We start from the raw sequence: 19,965 nt of genomic DNA on the forward strand, positions 1-19,965 counted from the left end.
AGTTCTTGACAATGGTGACATCATTTACCAGAATGCCCTTCACTTCATAACAGGAAACAGTTTTAATGCGCAGTATAACACAGTTTTAATCCAGGTAACAGTTTTAATCCTGTATCAAAAGGTTGGCTGTTCCTCATTAAAGTCCCGTAGATCAATTCACTATTCCCTTTGTGTTTACAAAACTCTACGACACAAGCTTCTGTCTTACTGAACTTCTTTGTTGAAGTTTAAAAACATAAGATACCTACTGCGTTCACAGGGTTGGATAACATCAAGGTTCCTAGGGTCTCCACCGAATTAGGTCAATCCTAATTGAATAACCTGCTAGAACTCCCTGAATTTGTAACCTGTAGTTTTTATTCACATTTGATTGGAGTAATATCCCAGATGACATTCATCGAGATCGTGATCGCTGCAGATGTCGTGTCAAGCTGAAATCATCACAACATTTTCCTTTCTACAATGAAGTCAAATCCAGCACAACACACACAAAGACAAATGCCCAAACAGACAATGTCTTCCCCTTGGGGAGCACTGTGGCCTTCCCCTTGGGGAGCACTGTGGCCTTCCCCCGTGGCCACTAGTTGACAATCAGACAGTGCCTTCCTCTTGGAGAGCACTGTGGCCACTAGTTGACAATCAGACAGTGCCTTCCTCTTGGAGAGCACTGTGGCCACTAGTTGACAATCAGACAGTGCCTTCCTCTTGGAGAGCACTGTGGCCACTAGTTGACAATCAGACAGTGCCTTCCTCTTGGAGAGCACTGTGGCCACTAGTTGACAATCAGACAGTGCCTTCCTCTTGGAGAGCACTGTTGCCACTAGTTGACAGTGCCTTCCTCTTGGAGAACACTCTGGCTTTCCCCTTGGAGAGCACTGTGGCCCCTAATTGACAGATAGCTTCACTGTCTAACTGACTTACTTCTGCTGGCTCCTCTTGGAGAGCCTGGAGGCTTCTGCAGCTGCTTTCCTGGTCTCAAATTCCTCCCTCTTCAGGACCTCTCCGCTGCCCCTGTAGCCCAGCTCCACCAGCTGGCGAGCCAACTCCTCATCCTGGTGGAGCAATGAAAAGAGATCTGGTCAGACAGACAGGGAGGGGAAGGTGGATCCACTGACGAACCCCCCCACCACACACACACATAAACAGAAAGGTAACCATCCTTACTCCTCATCCTACAGGAGCAATAAATTGACATCTGCTCAGACAGACAGGGAGGGAGGGGGGGCACTAATAACCCCCACCACTATACACATATATAAAACAGACACACACACGTTGAGCTTCTTTTTGATTGGAGGCTGGAGCAGACAATGCAAAACATAACGGACAGTCTGCTAAAGATGAATTGTAGATTTAAAAAATATTGTGTGTGCATAGCAGAGGTCGTAGGGTTAGGTTAAGGGAGGCAGCATGCTTGTGGTCAAATATGTGGTAAGGACATAGCTTGATATATACACATCACCATGACCAGTCATCTAAACAGAGCTATCCTTTCAAGTTCAACCCAACCCAGGCCTGTGGCTGGTTGGATCAAGGCTTGTGCCACATGTCATTCTACTACCCGAACTACGCTAAGCCAAGCCCAGCCAGTCCTCACCCAGCCAGTCCTCACCCAGCCAGTCCTCACCCAGCCAATCCTCAGGCCTCAACATCCAGACAAGTCAGGGAAAGTTTCTATTTCTTTCACCTTTCACGTGGCAAACCATTCCAAGTAAATTAGTTCTAGTGTTTCCAAAATAGCTTTATTTGGTCAGTGATGTGGCGTTCACTGTCTTAATCCGTTGTCATGTCATCGCTCATTGACTGAGTCCATTTGACTGTTCTGAGTTCCGCTATTCAAACTTGATTTGCTTGTTTTAAACAACTGGGATTACATTGCTGAATGGACTCAAACCCAAAATGTTCTCTAAATAAACTTCTGACTGGTTGTTGGGGTTTCCTGTTGGCATAGATGTTATAGGGCAAACCACAGCCATGTATTTAGTGTTGGGCCTCATTTTTTTTACATTTTGAATATCGTAATGCTAAAAACTCAATATACCAACTCTCTAAATACCTCACTCTGGGGGAAAAAAACCCTAGTTAGATTTTCAGAAATGTACACTTGACTAACCTAGGCCTAAATACTATCAAACATCACAAGTCTGGTAAAGTGTCCATAGAAAAACCATTGGCAACAACACACTTTAATCAATACCTACATAAGTCATGACTGTGCAGGTTTAGCCTAGACCTGGGTTGACTGCAGTGTGTCCACACCTGAAAGTGAGGGAGGTGATAGAGTTTGATACTGTTTGTTTGTCCAGAGTTGATAACCAGGTGAGATACATGTTGTGTTCTACCCTCTGTGGACACAGGTGTTCCAGCACGACATGGCTATTCAGCTGAACGTTATGTAACTTCTCAGCAATAGTCAAAAGTCCCATCTACTGGTGAAGCTGTTAAACAAATAGCCCTTATAGGCGTAGAAGCTGAATTTATGACATTTCTCATATTCAATGACAAATACCACCCCCTTTGACAGGGCTGAAAATTAAATAAAGATTTTTTATAATGAAAATGGGACAGTCAAAAATGTTCACGGATGAATACTGGTTTCAAATGTACCAGGCAGATAGCAAACAACTTGTATGGCGTCACGTGGGCGAGTGGTTTGCTGATGTCAGCGTTGTGAACATGGTGGCAGTGGGGTTATGGTATGGGCATGCATAAGCTACGGACAACGAACACAACTGCATTCTAGCAATGCCAATGTGAATGCACAGAGATACCGTGACAAGATCCTGAGGCCCATTGTTGTGCCATTCATCTGCTGCCCTCACCTCATGTTTCAGCATAATAATACACAGCCCCATGTAGCAAGGATCTGTACACAATTCCTGGAAGCTTAAAATGTCCCTGTTCTTCCATGGTCTGCATACTCACCAGACATGTCACCCATTGAGCATGTTTGGGATGCTCTGGATCAACGTGTACGACAGCCTGTTCCAGTTACCACCAATATCCAGAAACCTCCACAGCCATTTAAGGAGGAGTGGGACAACATTCCACAGGCCACAATCACCAACCTGATCAACTCTATGTGAAGGAGATGTGTCACGCTGCATGAGACAAATGGTGATCACACCAGATACTGACTGGTTTTCTGATCCACGTCCTTAATTTTTTTTTAAGGTATCTGTGACCAACAGATGCATATCTGTATTCCCAGTCATGTGAAATCCATAGATTAGGGCCAAATGTATTTCTTTAAATTTACTGATTTCTGTATATGAACTGTAACTCAGTAAAATCTTTGAAATTGTTGCATGTTTCGTGTATATTTTTTTTCAGTATAATTTAGCCATATAAACTCATTTAGCCCTATAAACTAATTTAGCCCTATAAACTGATTTAGCCCTATAAACTAATTTAGCCCTATAAACTAATTTAGCCCTATAAACTAATTTAGCCCTATAAACTAATTTAGCCCTATAAACTGATTTAGCCCTATAAACTGATTTAGCCCTATAAACTAATTTAGCCCTATAAACTAATTTAGCCCTATAAACTCATTTAGCCCTATAAACTCATTTAGCCCTATAAACTCATTTAGCCCTATAAACTCATTTAGCCCTATAAACTCATTTAGCCCTATAAACTCATTTAGCCCTATAAACTCATTTAGCCCTATAAACTCATTTAGCCCTATAAACTAATTTAGCCCTATAAACTAATTTAGCCCTTTGATTTTATTTTTTCTTTGTTGGATTGATTAGACTGATAGAAATTAGCAAATTCAGGAAATAGATGGTGTTTCCATGATGCTAATCACTGTCATTTAACATAAACATTCTCTGCCTAGGAATGACCCAACTGTCCCTGGGAGGTGATGCTGAAACAAGGCACACATTAAAGTGAATATTATATTGAAGCTGGGAGGTGATGCTGAAACAAGGCACACATTAAAGTGAATATTATATTGAAGCTGGGAGGTGGTGCTGAAACAAGGCTCACTTTAAAGTGAATAGTATATTGAAGCTGGGAGGTGGTGCTGAAACAGGGCACACTTTAAAGTAAATATTATATTGAAGCTGGGAGGTGGTGCTGAAACAGGGCACACTTTAAAGTGAATATTATATTGAAGCTGGGAGGTGGTGCTGAAACAGGGCACACTTTAAAGTGAATGTTATATTGTGTCTAATGACCTAAACTAGGCCTAGATGGTGACTTGTTTATAAACCTCATCTCTTTAACACCACATTAACATTAACAAAAGTAAGCAAGCAGTCAAATAATACATGTATTTGTTATTAGTTCACAGGGGGCCACAATAATTGCATATTATTCTGGCTATTGAAATATACTAGACCTAGCTAACTAACAGCTGACTTGTTTATAAACCTCATCTCTTTAATACCACATGAACAAAGTAGGCAAGGAGATAATAAGATAAACGTACCATTTATTCCTGTCAGGGACCACATGGGGCCATGTTCGGTTTGCTTATGGAAATCAACCAACTGGGTTCAAATCCACCACAGACAGTGTTAGCCTAGACATTTGCTAAGGGAGCTAACGCTAGCTGGATTAAAGATTGGACAAGAAGGCTGAGTTAAAGCCTAGACATTTGCTAAGGGAGCTAACGCTAGATGGATCAAAGATTGGACAAGAAGGCTAGGCCTAGGTGCAGTAGAATAACGATTGTATAAAGCTACAGATTTCTCAACGATCTCCTGGAGGGCCACCAGACAGTGACAGTGCACATTTTGGTTCTAACCAAGCATGAGCACATCTATTTCAACAAATCAAAGGCTTGGTGATTAGGTAACTCAGGTGTGCCCGTGCAGGGCAAGCACAAAAATGTGCATTGTCTGGTAGAAAACACTGAGTTGAACAGTTTTACAATTTTTTTTTTACTATTTCTGAATAGTATTATCAAAGATTTGAATAACTAAACAAAGATAGCCACAAATGATTCATAGGGGGCAGAACAAGCAAGATGGTGGGCATAGCAAAGCAGGAGCTAGCGAGATCCTATCGGCCCATTCTAGCATACATCTGCATATTTCCGTTAGGAAACGCCTGCTCTGTGAAGTGTGCGTGTGCAATTACTGAATTCGTCTTTGCAGTCCTTCTAAACAACACAACTTTGGCGAAGGTTAAAGTATTCAAAACGTAGTCCGCTCTGTTCATAACAGATTCTAGTTTTGGGAACAGAAAACTGTATTAAGATTAAATGTCACCGATCAAAATCCATCTTCTCCAACTGGGCTTCCTGTACTAACTCTAGTATCTTCTCCCACTGGGCTTCCTGTACTAACTAGTATCTTCTCCCACTGTCTGCCACTGGGCTTCCTCTACTAACTCTAGTATCTTCTCCCACTGTCGACCACTGGGCTTCCTGTACTAACTCTAGTATCTTCTCCCACTGGGATTCCTGTACTAACTAGTATCTTCTCCCACTGTCTGCCACTGGGCTTCCTGTACTAACTCTAGTATCTTCTCCCACTGTCGACCACTGGGCTTCCTGTACTAACTAGTATCTTCTCCCACTGGGATTCCTGTACTAACTAGTATCTTCTCCCACTGTCTGCCACTGGGCTTCCTGTACTAACTCTAGTATCTTCTCCCACTGTCGACCACTGGGCTTCCTGTACTAACTAGTATCTTCTTCCACTGTCGACCACTAGGCTTCCTGTACTAACTAGTATCTTCTCCCACTGTCTGCCACTGGGCTTCCTGTACTAACTCTAGTATCTTCTCCCACTGTCGACCACTAGGCTTCCTGTACTAACTAGTATCTTCTCCCACTGTCTGCCACTGGGCTTCCTGTACTAACTAGTATCTTCTCCCACTGGGATTCCTGTACTAACTAGTATATTCTCCCACTGTCTGCCACTGGGCTTCCTGTACTAACTCTAGTATCTTCTCCCACTGTCAACCACTGGGCTTCCTGTACTAACTCTAGTATCTTCTCCCACTGTCGGCCACTGGGCTTCCTGTTCTAACTCTACTATCTTCTCCCACTGGGCTTCCTGTTCTAACTCTAGTATCTTCTCCCACTGTCGACCACTGGGCTTCCTGTACTAACTCTAGTATCTTCTCCCACTGGGCTTCCTGTACTAACTCTACTGTCTTTTCCCACTGTCGGCCACTGGGCTTCCTGTACTAACTCTACTATCTTCTCCCACTGTTGGCCACTGGGCTTCCTGTTCTAACTCTACTATTTATGACATAAACTGAGTATGTAGTATGCGCATTGGTCATAGTAAGGGTAAAGTTAGTATGCCAAAAGTTCCCGGATGTCGTACTACATTCGGCAAAATACCAATTATAAACTGGGTGGTTCGAGCCCTGAATGCTGATTGGCTGACAGCCGTGGTATATCAGACCGTATATGACAAAACATATTTTTACTGCTCTAATTATGTTGGTAACCAGTTTATAATAGCAATAAGGCACCTCTGAGGTTTTTGGTATATGGCCAATAAATCACGACTAAGGACTGTATCCAAATACCACACCCCTCGTGCTTTTAGTATACACACAGTGGACACTATTTCCGTGCTTTTAGGGCCCCTAATGCAATTCTTCAGAAATCAGAAAATGGCGGAAAATAAGCAGCCCGAGTCCGACGAGAGCAGATACTAATTAATGGCTTTAACTAATTATGACAAATGTTAATTGATGTAATGACTTTTAAAATAAGTTACTTTGGCTGACAAATTGTTTAATACGGTATCCTTAAGAACCGCATAGCATATCATTACAGCAGTATGTATGTTACATGTTACATGACCAAACGTTAGTTGGCTAGTAATTTACATGGAAATTGCCAGTATATTAAGGGTGCGTTCGTAAATTCGGTCTGGCTATCTACTGCAAATTCAGAGCACTCGTCTGAGTATGCCAGTGCGCAGAACAACTGATGAATATACGAATGCTCAACACCCGGTGAATACGGTGTAGGTGAAAGTAGGCAAAAAGGCGTAATTCAATTGTTGCCAGCAGGGCAGTTACAGTTAACAACGCTCTGGATAACATGAGTGTGTTCTCTCATTCGTACTGGAAGTAACTAGCAAACTAGCCAACGTTAGCCAGCTAGCTTGGGTGCTTGACTGCCGTCGTGAGGTCAGAAAGCTCAGATCAACCCCACTCCTCGGCCAGAGCGTCCAGTGTGCGCTCTGAACGCTCCCTATTTACAAACAGACAACCTGACAACGTTTTGAATTTACAATCGCCCAGAGTGCACTCTGGCACTCTAGAATGAATTTACCAACACACCCAAAGTAGTAAGATGTCTAGCCAGTGATGTGTTAATGCCAACAAGCTAGCAAGAGGTTGTGTTGCAATGGCATCAACTTCCGGTAGACAAGCATAATAGGCTCAACTGAAAGGACACCGTTCGGTTTTTTTTTAAACTAGGCAAGTCAGTTATGAACAACTTCTTATTTACAATGACGGCCTAGGAACAGTGAGTTAACTGGGGGGCAGAACGACATTTTTACCTTGTCAGCTCTGGGATTCAATCTTGCAACCTTTCGGTTGCTGGCCCAATGCTCTAACCACTAGGCTACCTGCTGCCCCAACAGCATAACGTTACTAAAAATGAACTAATAGTATATAACTTAAACTCACGTAAACTCGTACATTGGTCTGTACAATTGCCCTTATTTTAGCGCCCCAAAAACGTAATACTTCCAGATCAACTGTAATGTCAATACCATTGTAAAGAACAATTTCTCCCCTTTCCAACAGAATCAATGACATGACCTAAACGCTGCCCGTTTCTGCATAATTCAAGCAGGCAATGAGCCCCATCGGGTCTTTTTAAAAATGGCGGGTGGGGAAGCGGAACTAATGCGTGATAGTGAGAAGGAGAGATGTGTGGGAAAATTGCTTTATTTCACTCGATCTGTCCAACTTATCACCTTATCGCCTCTAAAATGTAAATAAAACACTATAAAGAGTTTATATAATGTGTCATTACATACCTATTTGAAGGTTTGTGTCGAATTTGAATTGGGTTTTTAGAGTGGTGCTAAAGTTATCTTAGAAGTAAACAGCGGCTTTGAGAATGATGATCGCATGCAATGATGTCGCAAACAATGACTAGGTATCCCCCCTTACCCCTGTCACTGTCCATTACATGTTTTTAAAGGATGAGAGAAGTGCTACACCTGGTGGAGAGAGATTGTACTACAGAAATAGTTGCTTTATGTTACATGACACGACCCGATGTAACTGAGGGTCCGTTTTTTTTTTACTTTTCTCCAATACTATAGATCCATTACCATGTCGATCAACGCTTGAATAGAAACGTAGTTCACACCCCTGATTTTGAAGTCAACACAGTGAGCTACAGTCCCATTAGATTTCTTTGTAGCCTCGTTTTAATGTTGCGGTTGCGCACATTTGTACGGAATGGGGTGAGTTTATGTTATTCGAACATAGCTTTTGACTTTGTTACTCAATGAACCTACCAATGACTGCCTCACTGAAGTCAAGGCCTATACTGCCACCTACCGCCTGATCATTTTGACTACCACAACAAACAAGTTATTAAGGTACACTACATAGTTTGGTACGATACTTTTTTACATTGCGCAAGGGGGCACAATAATAGCCATGTCAACCAAGTAATGCCAACTGCATATGTCAAGCTATGTTATATTTTTCGCTAGGTTAGTTGCTATAGCTACGTAACGTTAACGAAAGGACGTTTTGACTCGCCAACGTCGTGTGGTGGTAAACGCTGGCAAACTTATCGAAACACATTTGCAAAACACTTTTAAGCCTTTACCTCGAGATAATACAAGTCCAACGACGTAATTTGAGAGTCGAGGAAATCTTCGTATGTGTGAAATTCTGTCACAATATTGTCGAGAGCCGCGGCAGCGTTGTCCTCCTCCATAGTTCACCGGTTACCATAGCAACCCGCTGGAGAATCACTACCAGAAGGCGCCGTCGCTCATTCAAATCAAACTTTATTAGTCACAAGCGCCGAATACAACAGGTGTAGGTAGACCTTACTGTGAAATGGTTACTTTCAAGCCCTTATTAACCAACAATGCAGTTTTAAAGAAAATAGCCCGTCTTTGCCAAAGATACTTTGTATCTTTACTTACACGAAATTAAACCAGATAAAACGAGGACCGTTATATTTACAATGGACCATGGTAATTATATAGGCCCCAGTTTAGAGGAGGATATTGAGTGAGTTTTGGTTCACATGGTGTGCCAACACAAGACACTTGTGCTGCTGTGCTTAGAATGTTGTAGCCGTGTATTTTTTTATTTTTAGGCCTATCAGTCAAATGTATTTTACTTTCAATTTTACCAATCAAATGTAATGGGTTATTTCTGACCAATACATTTATGTTGTCCATTGATTTTAAAATAGACTAAAAGGAGCCTGTAAACCATGGAATTGATAAAGCATTGGAACAACCCTGTGAAATTTACCAAAAAATGTCAAACAAAATGTACAAATTATTGCATAATTATTACACAATTGTTGCCTATATATAGAAAACATATATCTCCAGCAGTGGTGACCTGTCATTCAGGTCCTTGTCGTATGAAGAGAAATTGTAGATTAAACGTATCGTGCTCATCGGCCATTGTACATCAACATTACACAAGTTGGAAATTGTAAATTCAAGAACGGGTGGTTTGGAAGCAATCCGTTGCTAACTGCAAGCGCTGCGATGCAGTCACTAGCCTGCTATCCCAGTCATGAAGGACGAAGCTAGGCCCCTCTTGATTCTCATTGGCTGAAGTCAAGTTAGGGGTTATACAGTACCAGTCAAAAGTTAGGACACACCTATCACTAGCATACCACCCTGCAACCCACTGCTGGCTTTCTTCTGAAGCTAAGCAGGGTTTGTCCTAGATGGGAGACCAGATGCTGCTGGAAGTGGTGTTGGAGGGCCAATAGGAGCCACCCTTTCCTCTGGTCAAAAAAAAAAAAAGAAGGTCCCAATCCCCCAGGGCAGTGATTGGGGACATTGCCCTCTGTAGGGCGCTGTCTTTCAGATGGGATGTTAAATGGGTGTCCCTCATATCATCCCTAGTTTACAATTGGCTCATTCATCTCCTATCCCCTGTAACTACTCTCCAGGTCGTTGCTGTAGTCAATTTACATGATAAATTAAGGGTTAAATAAATACTAATTCAAGGGTTTTTCTTAATTTTACTATTTTATACATTGTAGTATAATAGTGAAGACATCAAAACTATGAACACATATGGAATCATGTAGTAACCAAAAAAGTGTTAAACAAATCCAAATATATTTTTGATTCTTCAATGTAGCAACCCTTTGCCTTGATGACAGCTTTGCACATGCTTGGCATTCTGTCAACCAGCTTCATGAGGTAGTCACCTGGAATGCATTTCAATTAACAGGTGTGCCTTGTTAAAAGTTCATTTGTGGAATGTCTTTCCTTATTAATGCGTTTGAGCCAATCAGTTGTGTTGTGACAAGGTAGGGGTGGTATACAGAAGATAGCCCTATTTGGTAAAAGACCAAGTCAATATTATGGCAAGAACAGCTCATATATACAAAGAGAAACAACAGTCCATCATTACTTTAAGACACTAAGGTCAGTCCATCTGGAAAATTAAGAACTTTGAAAGTTTCTTCAAGTGCAGTCGCAAAAACCATCAAGTGCTATAATGAAACTGGCTCTCATGAGGACCGTCACAGGAAAGGAAGACCCAGAGTTACTTCTGCTTCACAGGATAAGTTGAGTTATCAGCCTAAGAAATTGCAGCCCAAATAAATGCTAGAGTTCAAGTAACAGACATCTAAAACATCAATTGTTCAGAGGAGACGGTCAAATTGCTGCAAAGAAACCACCACTAAAATTTGATTTGATTTAAAGGACACCAATAAAAAGAAGAGACTTGCTTTGGCCAAGAAACACAAGCAATGGACATTAGACCGGTGGAAATCTGTCCTTTGGTCTAGTGAGTCCAAATTTGAGATTTTTGGTTCCAATCGTGTATCTTTGTGAGACACAATAGGTGAACGGATGATCTCCGCATGTGTGGTTCCCACAGTGAAGCATGGAGGTGTAATGGTTTGGGGGTGCTTTACTGGTGACACTGTCAGTGATTTTAAAATTCAAGGCACACTTAACCAGCATGGCTATCACAGCATTCTGCAGCAATAAACCATCCCATCTGGTTTGCACTTAGTGGGACTATCATTTGTTTTTCAACAGGACAAAGACCCAACACACCTCCAGGCTGAGTAAGGGCTTTTTGACCAAGAAGGAGAGTGACGGAGTGCTGCATCAGATAACCTGGCCTCAACCTAATTTAAATGGTTTGGGATGAGTTGAGCCGCAGAGTGAAGGAAAAGCAGCCAACAAGTGCTCAGCATATGTGGGAACTCCTTCAAGATTGTTAGAAAAGCATTAGCCATAAATCTGGTTGACAGAATGCCAATAGTGTGCAAAGCTGTCAAGGCAAAGGGTGGCTATTTGAAGAATCTCAAATATATTTAGATTTGTTTAACACTTTTTTGGTTACTCCATGAGTTATTTCATAGTTTTGATGTCTTCACTATTATTCTACAATGTAGGTGTGTCCAAACGTTTGACTGGTACTGTATGTCACTCTCCTATACCCCTATTCCCAACAACAACCCCACCGGTTGTAAATAAACTATTTTTGAGCCGATATAACTTGTATCATTATTATATGGCTGTGAAACCCATAGCCGAATGGCTTCAGACTGAGTATTTCTCACCATTTATTTACAGAGCAATTTCTGTTTAATAACAGGTTGTGTCGATTTATTTACAGTAGTGTGTTGATTAATTATTGATATTTTCAGTGAAATTCATACAAAAGTCAAGAGTTGTTACCCACGCCTCTTGGAGGGAACACAACACCCTGCTACAATCAACTCCCCGTGGAGTGAAAGAGGTATGCGACTGCAGGTGGAGGTAAGCGACTGCAGGTGGAGGTAAGCGACTGCAGGTGGAGGTATGCGACTGCAGGTGGAGGTATGCGACTGCAGGTGGAGGTATGCGACTGCAGGTGGAGGTATGCGACTGCAGGTGGAGGTAAAGAGGTATGCGACTGCAGGTGGAGGTAAAGAGGTATGCGACTGCAGGTGGAGGTAAAGAGGTATGCGACTGCAGGTGGAGGTAAGGATGACAGAGGCAGAGAATTGTACTGTTAACAAGGAATTTATTTCATTCACACTTTAATTTTGGGAAAAGGGTCTGGAAGGAACAAAATCAAAGAGAGTCAAAGTTAAAGAACCACCTCTCCACCTACCCATTACTTACCTATCTTAGCGCGCTAACCAAAATATAGGGGATGGTCCACCCAGGTCTTATCTAGGGTGCATAGACAGAGTATACACTACGGGTATAAGTATGCCCTGCAGGCCTCTTGCCTAAGCACTCCCAAGATCCCCCCGGGGAACAAATTAAACAGAATAATACAAACTTAGAGTGAACAATTTCACTAATCAAAAACAGTCCTATGGCATACACAAACGTCAGCAGGACCGGCTACAAAGTACTTTACAAATTATACAGAACAACAAAACAAAACACAGGACGTACCAAGTAGCTCTCTTTCGAACAAAGGAACGCTGGCTTTTAAAGCTGCAGAAGGAGTCGGTAATTGAAAACAGCTGTATCTCCGGACGAGAGGACGGGGTCAGAGCTCCAATCAGCAATGGGGGCCGACCAATCAGCTGCTTAGTATCCAGGAAGCCATTTCCTGAAACACACATATACAAACCCACAACACAGAAACTGGGGAACGTAGCAAGTTGGCTATAACATGTGTACAAACAAAGTGAGTGAGTGTGTGTGTGTGTGTGTGTGTGTGTGTGTGTGTGTGTGTTTTTGTCAGTGTATATTATAATGTCCCATCATAAAAATGTATCCCCATTCAAATACCTTTTTTTGTTTTTTAAATCCAATCTGGCAACGCTCATAGAATTGGACAGCCTTGAATAAGATGCATTAGAAAAGAAATGGTACACAAAAAAGTGGAGCCTTGTATTAAATGCATTATGAAGAAAATGGGGTAGGCCTACTGTTGCCTACATGAGAAAAAGGTCCGTTCTGACTACAAGTTCACCAGTGTCTCAAAGTATTAAGCCAAAACAAGCATAGAAAACAGCATTGGCATTAATACAAAATAAAAAGGCTAATAAGTATTTCGGTGACCCGCCAAAAAATAATAATTAATTTGAGGTTGTATTTAACTAGGAAAAATGCCAAGTGGGGCCTGCCAAGTAGTTTCGCCACTGTAAGCCCTGGACAAACTGTAATTGGACCAATTTAATCATATTACTCTGGAAATGTATTTTTTTATTTTACCTTTATTTAACTAGGCAAGTCAGTTAAGAAGAAATTCTTATTTTCAATGACGGCCTAGGAACAGTGGGTCAACTGGCCTGGGAACAGTGGGTCAACTGGCCTAGGAACAGTGGGTCAACTGGCCTAGGAACAGTGGGTCAACTGGTCTAGGAACAGTGGGTCAACTGGTCTAGGAACAGTGGGTCAACTGGTCTAGGAACAGTGGGTCAACTGGTCTAGGAACAGTGGGTCAACTGGTCTAGGAACAGTGGGTCAACTGGTCTAGGAACAGTGGGTCAACTGGTCTAGGAACAGTGGGTCAACTGGTCTAGGAACAGTGGGTCAACTGGTCTAGGAACAGTGGGTCAACTGGTCTAGGAACAGTGGGTCAACTGGTCTAGGAACAGTGGGTCAACTGGTCTAGGAACAGTGGGTCAACTGGTCTAGGAACAGTGGGTCAACTGGTCTAGGAACAGTGGGTCAACTGGTCTAGGAACAGTGGGTCAACTGGTCTAGGAACAGTGGGTCAACTGGTCTAGGAACAGTGGGGTTAACTGGTCTAGGAACAGTGGGTTAACTGGTCTAGGAACAGTGGGTTAACTGGTCTAGGAACAGTGGGTCAACTGGTCTAGGAACAGTGGGTTAACTGGTCTAGGAACAGTGGGTTAACTGGTCTAGGAACAGTGGGTTAACTGGTCTAGGAACAGTGGGTTAACTGGTCTAGGAACAGTGGGTTAACTGGTCTAGGAACAGTGGGTTAACTGGTCTAGGAACAGTGGGTTAACTGGTCTAGGAACAGTGGGTCAACTGGTCTAGGAACAGTGGGTCAACTGGTCTAGGAACAGTGGGTCAACTGGTCTAGGAACAGTGGGTCAACTGGTCTAGGAACAGTGGGTCAACTGGTCTAGGGACAGTGGGTCAACTGGTCTAGGAACAGTGGGTCAACTGGTCTAGGAACAGTGGGTTAACTGGTCTAGGATCAGTGGGTCAACTGGTCTAGGAACAGTGGGTCAACTGGTCTAGGAACAGTGGGTCAACTGGTCTAGGAACAGTGGGTCAACTGGTCTAGGAACAGTGGGTCAACTGCCTTGTTCAAGGGCAGAATTACATTTTTACCTTGTCAGCTCGGTGATTCGATCTTGCAACCTTTCGGTTCCTAGTCCAACGCTCTAACCACTAGGCTACTTGCCGCCCCATATATACTGAGATCATGTGACAGATCATGTAACACTTAGAATGCACACAGGTGGACTTTCTTTAACTAATTATGTGACTTCTGAAGGTAATTGGTTGCACCAGATCTTATTTAGGGGCTTCATATACAAATACACCAACAATTATAATAACAGAAAAGATTATAACAATGCAATGTATTTTAACTGAAAAAGGAAAAGGTTCACTAATACAGGCATAAAAAAAATCTATATAAAAAATCTATATATATATATATATATATATATATATATATATATATATATATATATAGATAGCTTTGTCTAAGTCAGATCCTGACAGTAAATGTAAAGAATGACCTTGGGTGTTTGTATCATGATGTCATAGCGAAACAAGAGGAGCATCTTTCTCATTTCTACATTTCTTCCCACATAGTATTTAAAGTTACCATAACTTACCTTGTTAAGTAGGGCTATTATTCTCCATAAAATAACATATATATTCCCTTAAATTCAAGTTCCCAAAAGCCTTCAGTTTTCGTATTAAAACATTAAACTAACTTAATCTAATGTAACAGTCATAATGTTTTAGTGGGTAGGTCCCATACGTGGAGGTAAAGAGGGGTAGTGGTCTAAATATGGCCAAACATCTCATGCCAGGCTGTGGTCTAAATGTCATTCTACTTTAAACATTATTTGTCTTAATGTATACGTTTAGACATTAAATATAAATTCACTCTCTCAGGCCCTGATTGCTTTAGGTTGTGTTTAACAAAGCATCACAACAAAGAAGAAGGACAACTCTAGATTTGGTTCTGTGAACATGGATATCAATGTGTTAAAATATCCTGCCTTATAACCAACAAACTAAAGGTTCAAAAGTTGGGACTCTCTTAGTCTGGAAATCATTTTTTGATTTGGGGTCATTAACTTGTATACAATTTTACACATAATACAAATTGGGATGCTCCAAAGATAGGGAAGAACATTCAACAAGCACAGCACTTACACAAATGACTGATGATTGGCTGAGAGAAATTGATGATAAATAGATTTTTGGGGCTGTTTTAATTACACTTCAGTGCGGCTTTTGATATTGTCTAGCATAGTCACCTGATGGAAAAACGTATCTGTTATGGCTTTACATCCCCTGCTATATTGTCGATGAAGAGCTACCTGTTTAACAGAACACAGAGGAAGTTCTTTAATGGAAGCCTCTCCAACATAATCCAGGTAGAGTCAGGAATTCCCCAGGGCAGCTGTCTCGGCCCCTTACTTTTTTCAATCTTTACTAACGACATGCCACTTATGTATGCAGATGACCAACCACTATACACGTCACCTACTACAGCGACGACTGAAATGACTGCAATACAGTTAGCTTCAGAATGGGTGGCAAGGAATAAGTTAGTCCTAAATATTTCAAAAGCAAAAAGCATTGTATTTGTGACAAATCATTCACTAAACCTCAACTAAATCTTGTAATGAATAATGTGGAAATTGAGCAATTTGAGGTGACTAAACTGCTTGGAGTAACTGGATTATAGTCTTTCAGTTAAAACATATTGATACAACAGTTCCCTGGGCGCCGAAGACGTGGATGTCGATTATGGCAGCCCCCCCCGCACTTCTCTGATTCAGAGGGGTTAAATGAGGAAGACACATGCATACACACATACGATAAAATATGCACTATACACACACACACATTAATTTTGTATTGTGGATATTTGGTAGGCGAGTAGTGGTCTGAGGGCAGACACTTAATGTGCCGTGAAATCTGTTGTGAATGTATGTCAAAAACCTCAAGGATCCTCCCCTTTTTCTCCTAAAATGACATACCCAAATCTAACTCCCTGTAACTCAGGACATGAAGTAAGGATATGCACTTTGAAGTTTGTAGAAATGAATGTAGGATAATATAACACATTAGATCTGGTAAAAGATAATACAAAGAAAAAAACGTGTATTTTTAAACATTTTTGGTACCATCATCTTTGAAATGCAAGAGAAAGGCCATAATGTATTATTCCAGCCCCGGCGCAATTTAGATTTTGGAGTGTATGTGCAAAGTTTTAGACTGATCCAATGAACCATTGCATTTTTGTTCAAAATGTTGTATTCCAAATGTGCCTAAATGGTTTAATAATATATTTAAGTTCATAACTGTGCACTGTCAAACAATAGCATGGTATTATTTCACTGTAATAGCTACTGTAAATTGGACAGTGCAGTTAGATTAACAACAATTGAAGCTTTCTGCTAATATCAGATGTGTCTATGACCTGGAAAATGTTCTTGTTACTTTCAACCTCATGCTAATCACATTAGCCTACGTTAACTCAACCGTCCCGCGCGGGGGGAGAAATCCTGTAGAGGTTAATGTTTTTTTTTTTTTTTTTTTAAATGGTGTAACTGCCTTAATTTGGCTGGACCCCAAGCAGCAGCTAATATATATAAATACAAAAACAAGAAGAAGTAATTAGATACATAAGGTAAAAATAAATACAAAACAACATTTTGGGAAACAAGACATTTGAGCACTCTTGGCACTTAAGTCTCATTTAAAAAATGATTTGTCGTCAATGTCTGGTCAGTAGGTGTGGAAAACTATTATTGCCGTGACAGAAAGGAGAACACAAATCCACTGTTAAATAAAGCCGCAAACAGCCATGCCGGAATTAAGATTCGGCCCCATAGCGCCACCATCATATCCAATGCGTTATGTGGCCTTAGGATGAGTTACTTCTGTACCACGCCTACAAAATATCAGAACTCAACATCGAACACACGATGCAGTATGCTTTTGGCCCATTTTCAATGCTGTTGACTACTTTAAAAATGTCTTCTCCGGAACTGCTAGACCGACTGGCACCAAATGTGGTATGTAGCATTTATGTACTAGTGGCAAATGAACAATTTTCCTTAAAGGTTAAACAACCATTCATAGTAACAACACAAATGTATAAAATGCCAACTTTATACAAATACAACTTTCCCCAGGCTTTTACATCATCTAGTTAGGCTATAACACGGAGAATGTTGTGATTTTACATTTTGTGAGGGAAGAAACTCTTTGTAGTGAGTGGGTGTCTTTTTAAAAGTGTAAACCATATTTGCCAGGCCTCGAGCTCAAGCAATATGTCGACTATGAGCATGAACGGTTACGCCGCCGTGCGGCTAAACCGAACAGATCTGAATGTACTTGCATATGTCGAGTCTCAACAGCGAACATTTTCACTACGTTTTGTTACAATATGAATGCGTCTTGATTTATGTGCAAGACTACACCCATGTGAATGATTATTGGCCATGTTGTTTAAGACACCAGCCTGGAAAATATTGCATTGAGAGACATTTGATCAATCGACGCTATATACACACACATCAAATTTTGCATCTAGATAGGCCCAGTGGTTCCGGAAGCCCAGGGTTTTTCCACAGAGGCACATTTGTGAGGAGAAAGGCCCTACAGTACGTGGGATTCTAGGTCAGATGGGGTGATTGCATTTTCAATTGCTTGTTAGAGTCACCATTTGGCCAATTGGGTTTCGCCCCTGGTCATTCACCATCGTGCAACTTGGCATCCTTCTATGCCTCAACTCACAGGATTTAGCATGTTTTCACTAGATAATAATTAAAGCTGCAAGCAGTGTTTCCAAGGTTCAAGCTGTGGGTCTGACTGTGCAAAACTGGACATGTCGCCCTAGGATGACTTAATTTTGTACACCTTACCACGCTTGCCAAATATCAGAACAGATCATGTAATATGCTTCTGATGTACAGTGAACAAAAATAATAAAAAAACATGCAACAATTTCAAAGATTTTACTGAGTTACAGTTAATTGAAATTAATTCATTACATCCTAATCCATGGATTTCACATGACCGGGAATACAGATATGTTGGTCACAGATAACTTTAAAAATAAGTAGGGGCGTGGATCAGAAAACCAGCTGTCTGGGTGGTTGACCTCTGACAATGCGCCGGGCGAGGAAGCCAGGCGTGGAGGTCGACGGGCGAGGAAGCCAGGCGTGGAGGTCGACGGGCGAGGAAGCCAGGCGTGGAGGTCGACGGGCGAGGAAGCCAGGCGTGGAGGTCGACGGGCGAGGAAGCCAGGCGTGGAGGTCGACGGGCGAGGAAGCCAGGCGTGGAGGTCGACGGGCGAGGAAGCCAGGCGTGGAGGTCGACGGGCGAGGAAGCCAGGCGTGGAGGTCGACGGGCGAGGAAGCCAGGCGGAGGTCGACGGGCGAGGAAGCCAGGCGGAGGTCGACGGGCGAGGAAGCCAGGCGGAGGTCGACGGGCGAGGAAGCCAGGCGTGGAGGTCGACGGGCGAGGAAGCCAGGCGTGGAGGTCGACGGGCGAGGAAGCCAGGCGTGGAGGTCGACGGGCGAGGAAGCCAGGCGTGGAGGTCGACGGGCGAGGAAGCCAGGCGTGGAGGTCGACGGGTTACATGTTAAATAAAGGTTCAATAGAAAATTCAATCACGTGGTCTGCAGTTGAGGCCGGTTTGACGTAGAGACAAATCTTAAACGACATTGGATGTGGCTTAAGGTAGAGAAATTAACATTAAATTCTGTCCACAGCTCTGGTGGACATTCCTGCAGTCAGCATGTCAATTGCACGCTCCATCAAAACATCTGTGGCATTGTGTTGTGTGACAAAACTGCACATTTTAGAGTGTCCGTTTATTGTCTCCAAGCACAAGGTGCGCCTGTGTAATGATCGTGCGGTTTAATCAGCTTCGTGATATGCCACACCTGTCAGGTGGACGGATTATCTTGGCAAAGGAGAAATGCTCACGAGCAGGGATGTAAACAAATTTGCATAAGCATATTTGAGGGCTCTTTTATGTCATCTCATGAAACCAACACTTTACATGTTGCGTTTCATATTTTTGTTCGGTGTAATTACCACTTTGGACGGTGTATCAATACACCCAGTCACTTCAAAGAGACAGGCGTCCTTCCTAACGCAGTCGAGGGAGGAAGGACATATGATGCCAGTGGTGACTTTAAAACAGTTAAAGAGTTTAATGACTGTGGTAGGAGAATGGATCAACATTGTAGTTACTCCACAATACTAACCTAAATGACAGAGTGAAAAGAAGGAAGTCTGTACAGAATACAAATATTCCCAAAACATGCATCCTGTTTGCAATAAGAGGCACTAAAGTAATACTGTAACAAAACAAAAAAAATGGTGGGAAAGAAAAAGTTTGTCCTGAATACAAAGTGTTACGTTTGGGGTGAATCTAACACCTCACATTACTCCGTACCACTCTTCATATGTTCAAGCATGGTGGGGGCTGAATCATGTTATGGGTATGCTTGTCAACTGCAAGGGGGATAAACAAATAAACAGAAGAGAGCTAAGCACAGGCAAAATCCTAGAGGAAAACCTGGTTCAGTCTGCTTTCCAACAAACAGAGACTAATTCACCTTTTAGCAGGACAATAACCGAAAACGCAAGG

The 19,965-nt window shown here is 42.0% G+C and overlaps 1 protein-coding gene across 1 annotated transcript in view; it reads right to left on the reverse strand.

Moving 5' to 3' along the window:
- LOC139411860 (cilia and flagella associated protein 299) overlaps positions 1–8,896 on the reverse strand; it is a 250,765-nt gene extending 241,869 nt beyond the window's left edge. The window contains exons 1-2 of the mRNA XM_071158605.1: positions 8,786–8,896; positions 922–1,052 (exon numbers count right to left, since the gene is read on the reverse strand). Of these exons, the coding sequence (XP_071014706.1) occupies positions 922–1,052; positions 8,786–8,896 (242 nt within the window). The remainder of the gene's footprint in view (positions 1–921; positions 1,053–8,785) is intronic.
- Positions 8,897–19,965: the final 11,069 nt, after the last annotated feature.

The sequence above is a fragment of the Oncorhynchus clarkii genome, chromosome 6 (genome assembly GCF_045791955.1).
Source record: "Oncorhynchus clarkii lewisi isolate Uvic-CL-2024 chromosome 6, UVic_Ocla_1.0, whole genome shotgun sequence".
Lineage (NCBI taxonomy): Eukaryota > Metazoa > Chordata > Actinopteri > Salmoniformes > Salmonidae > Oncorhynchus > Oncorhynchus clarkii.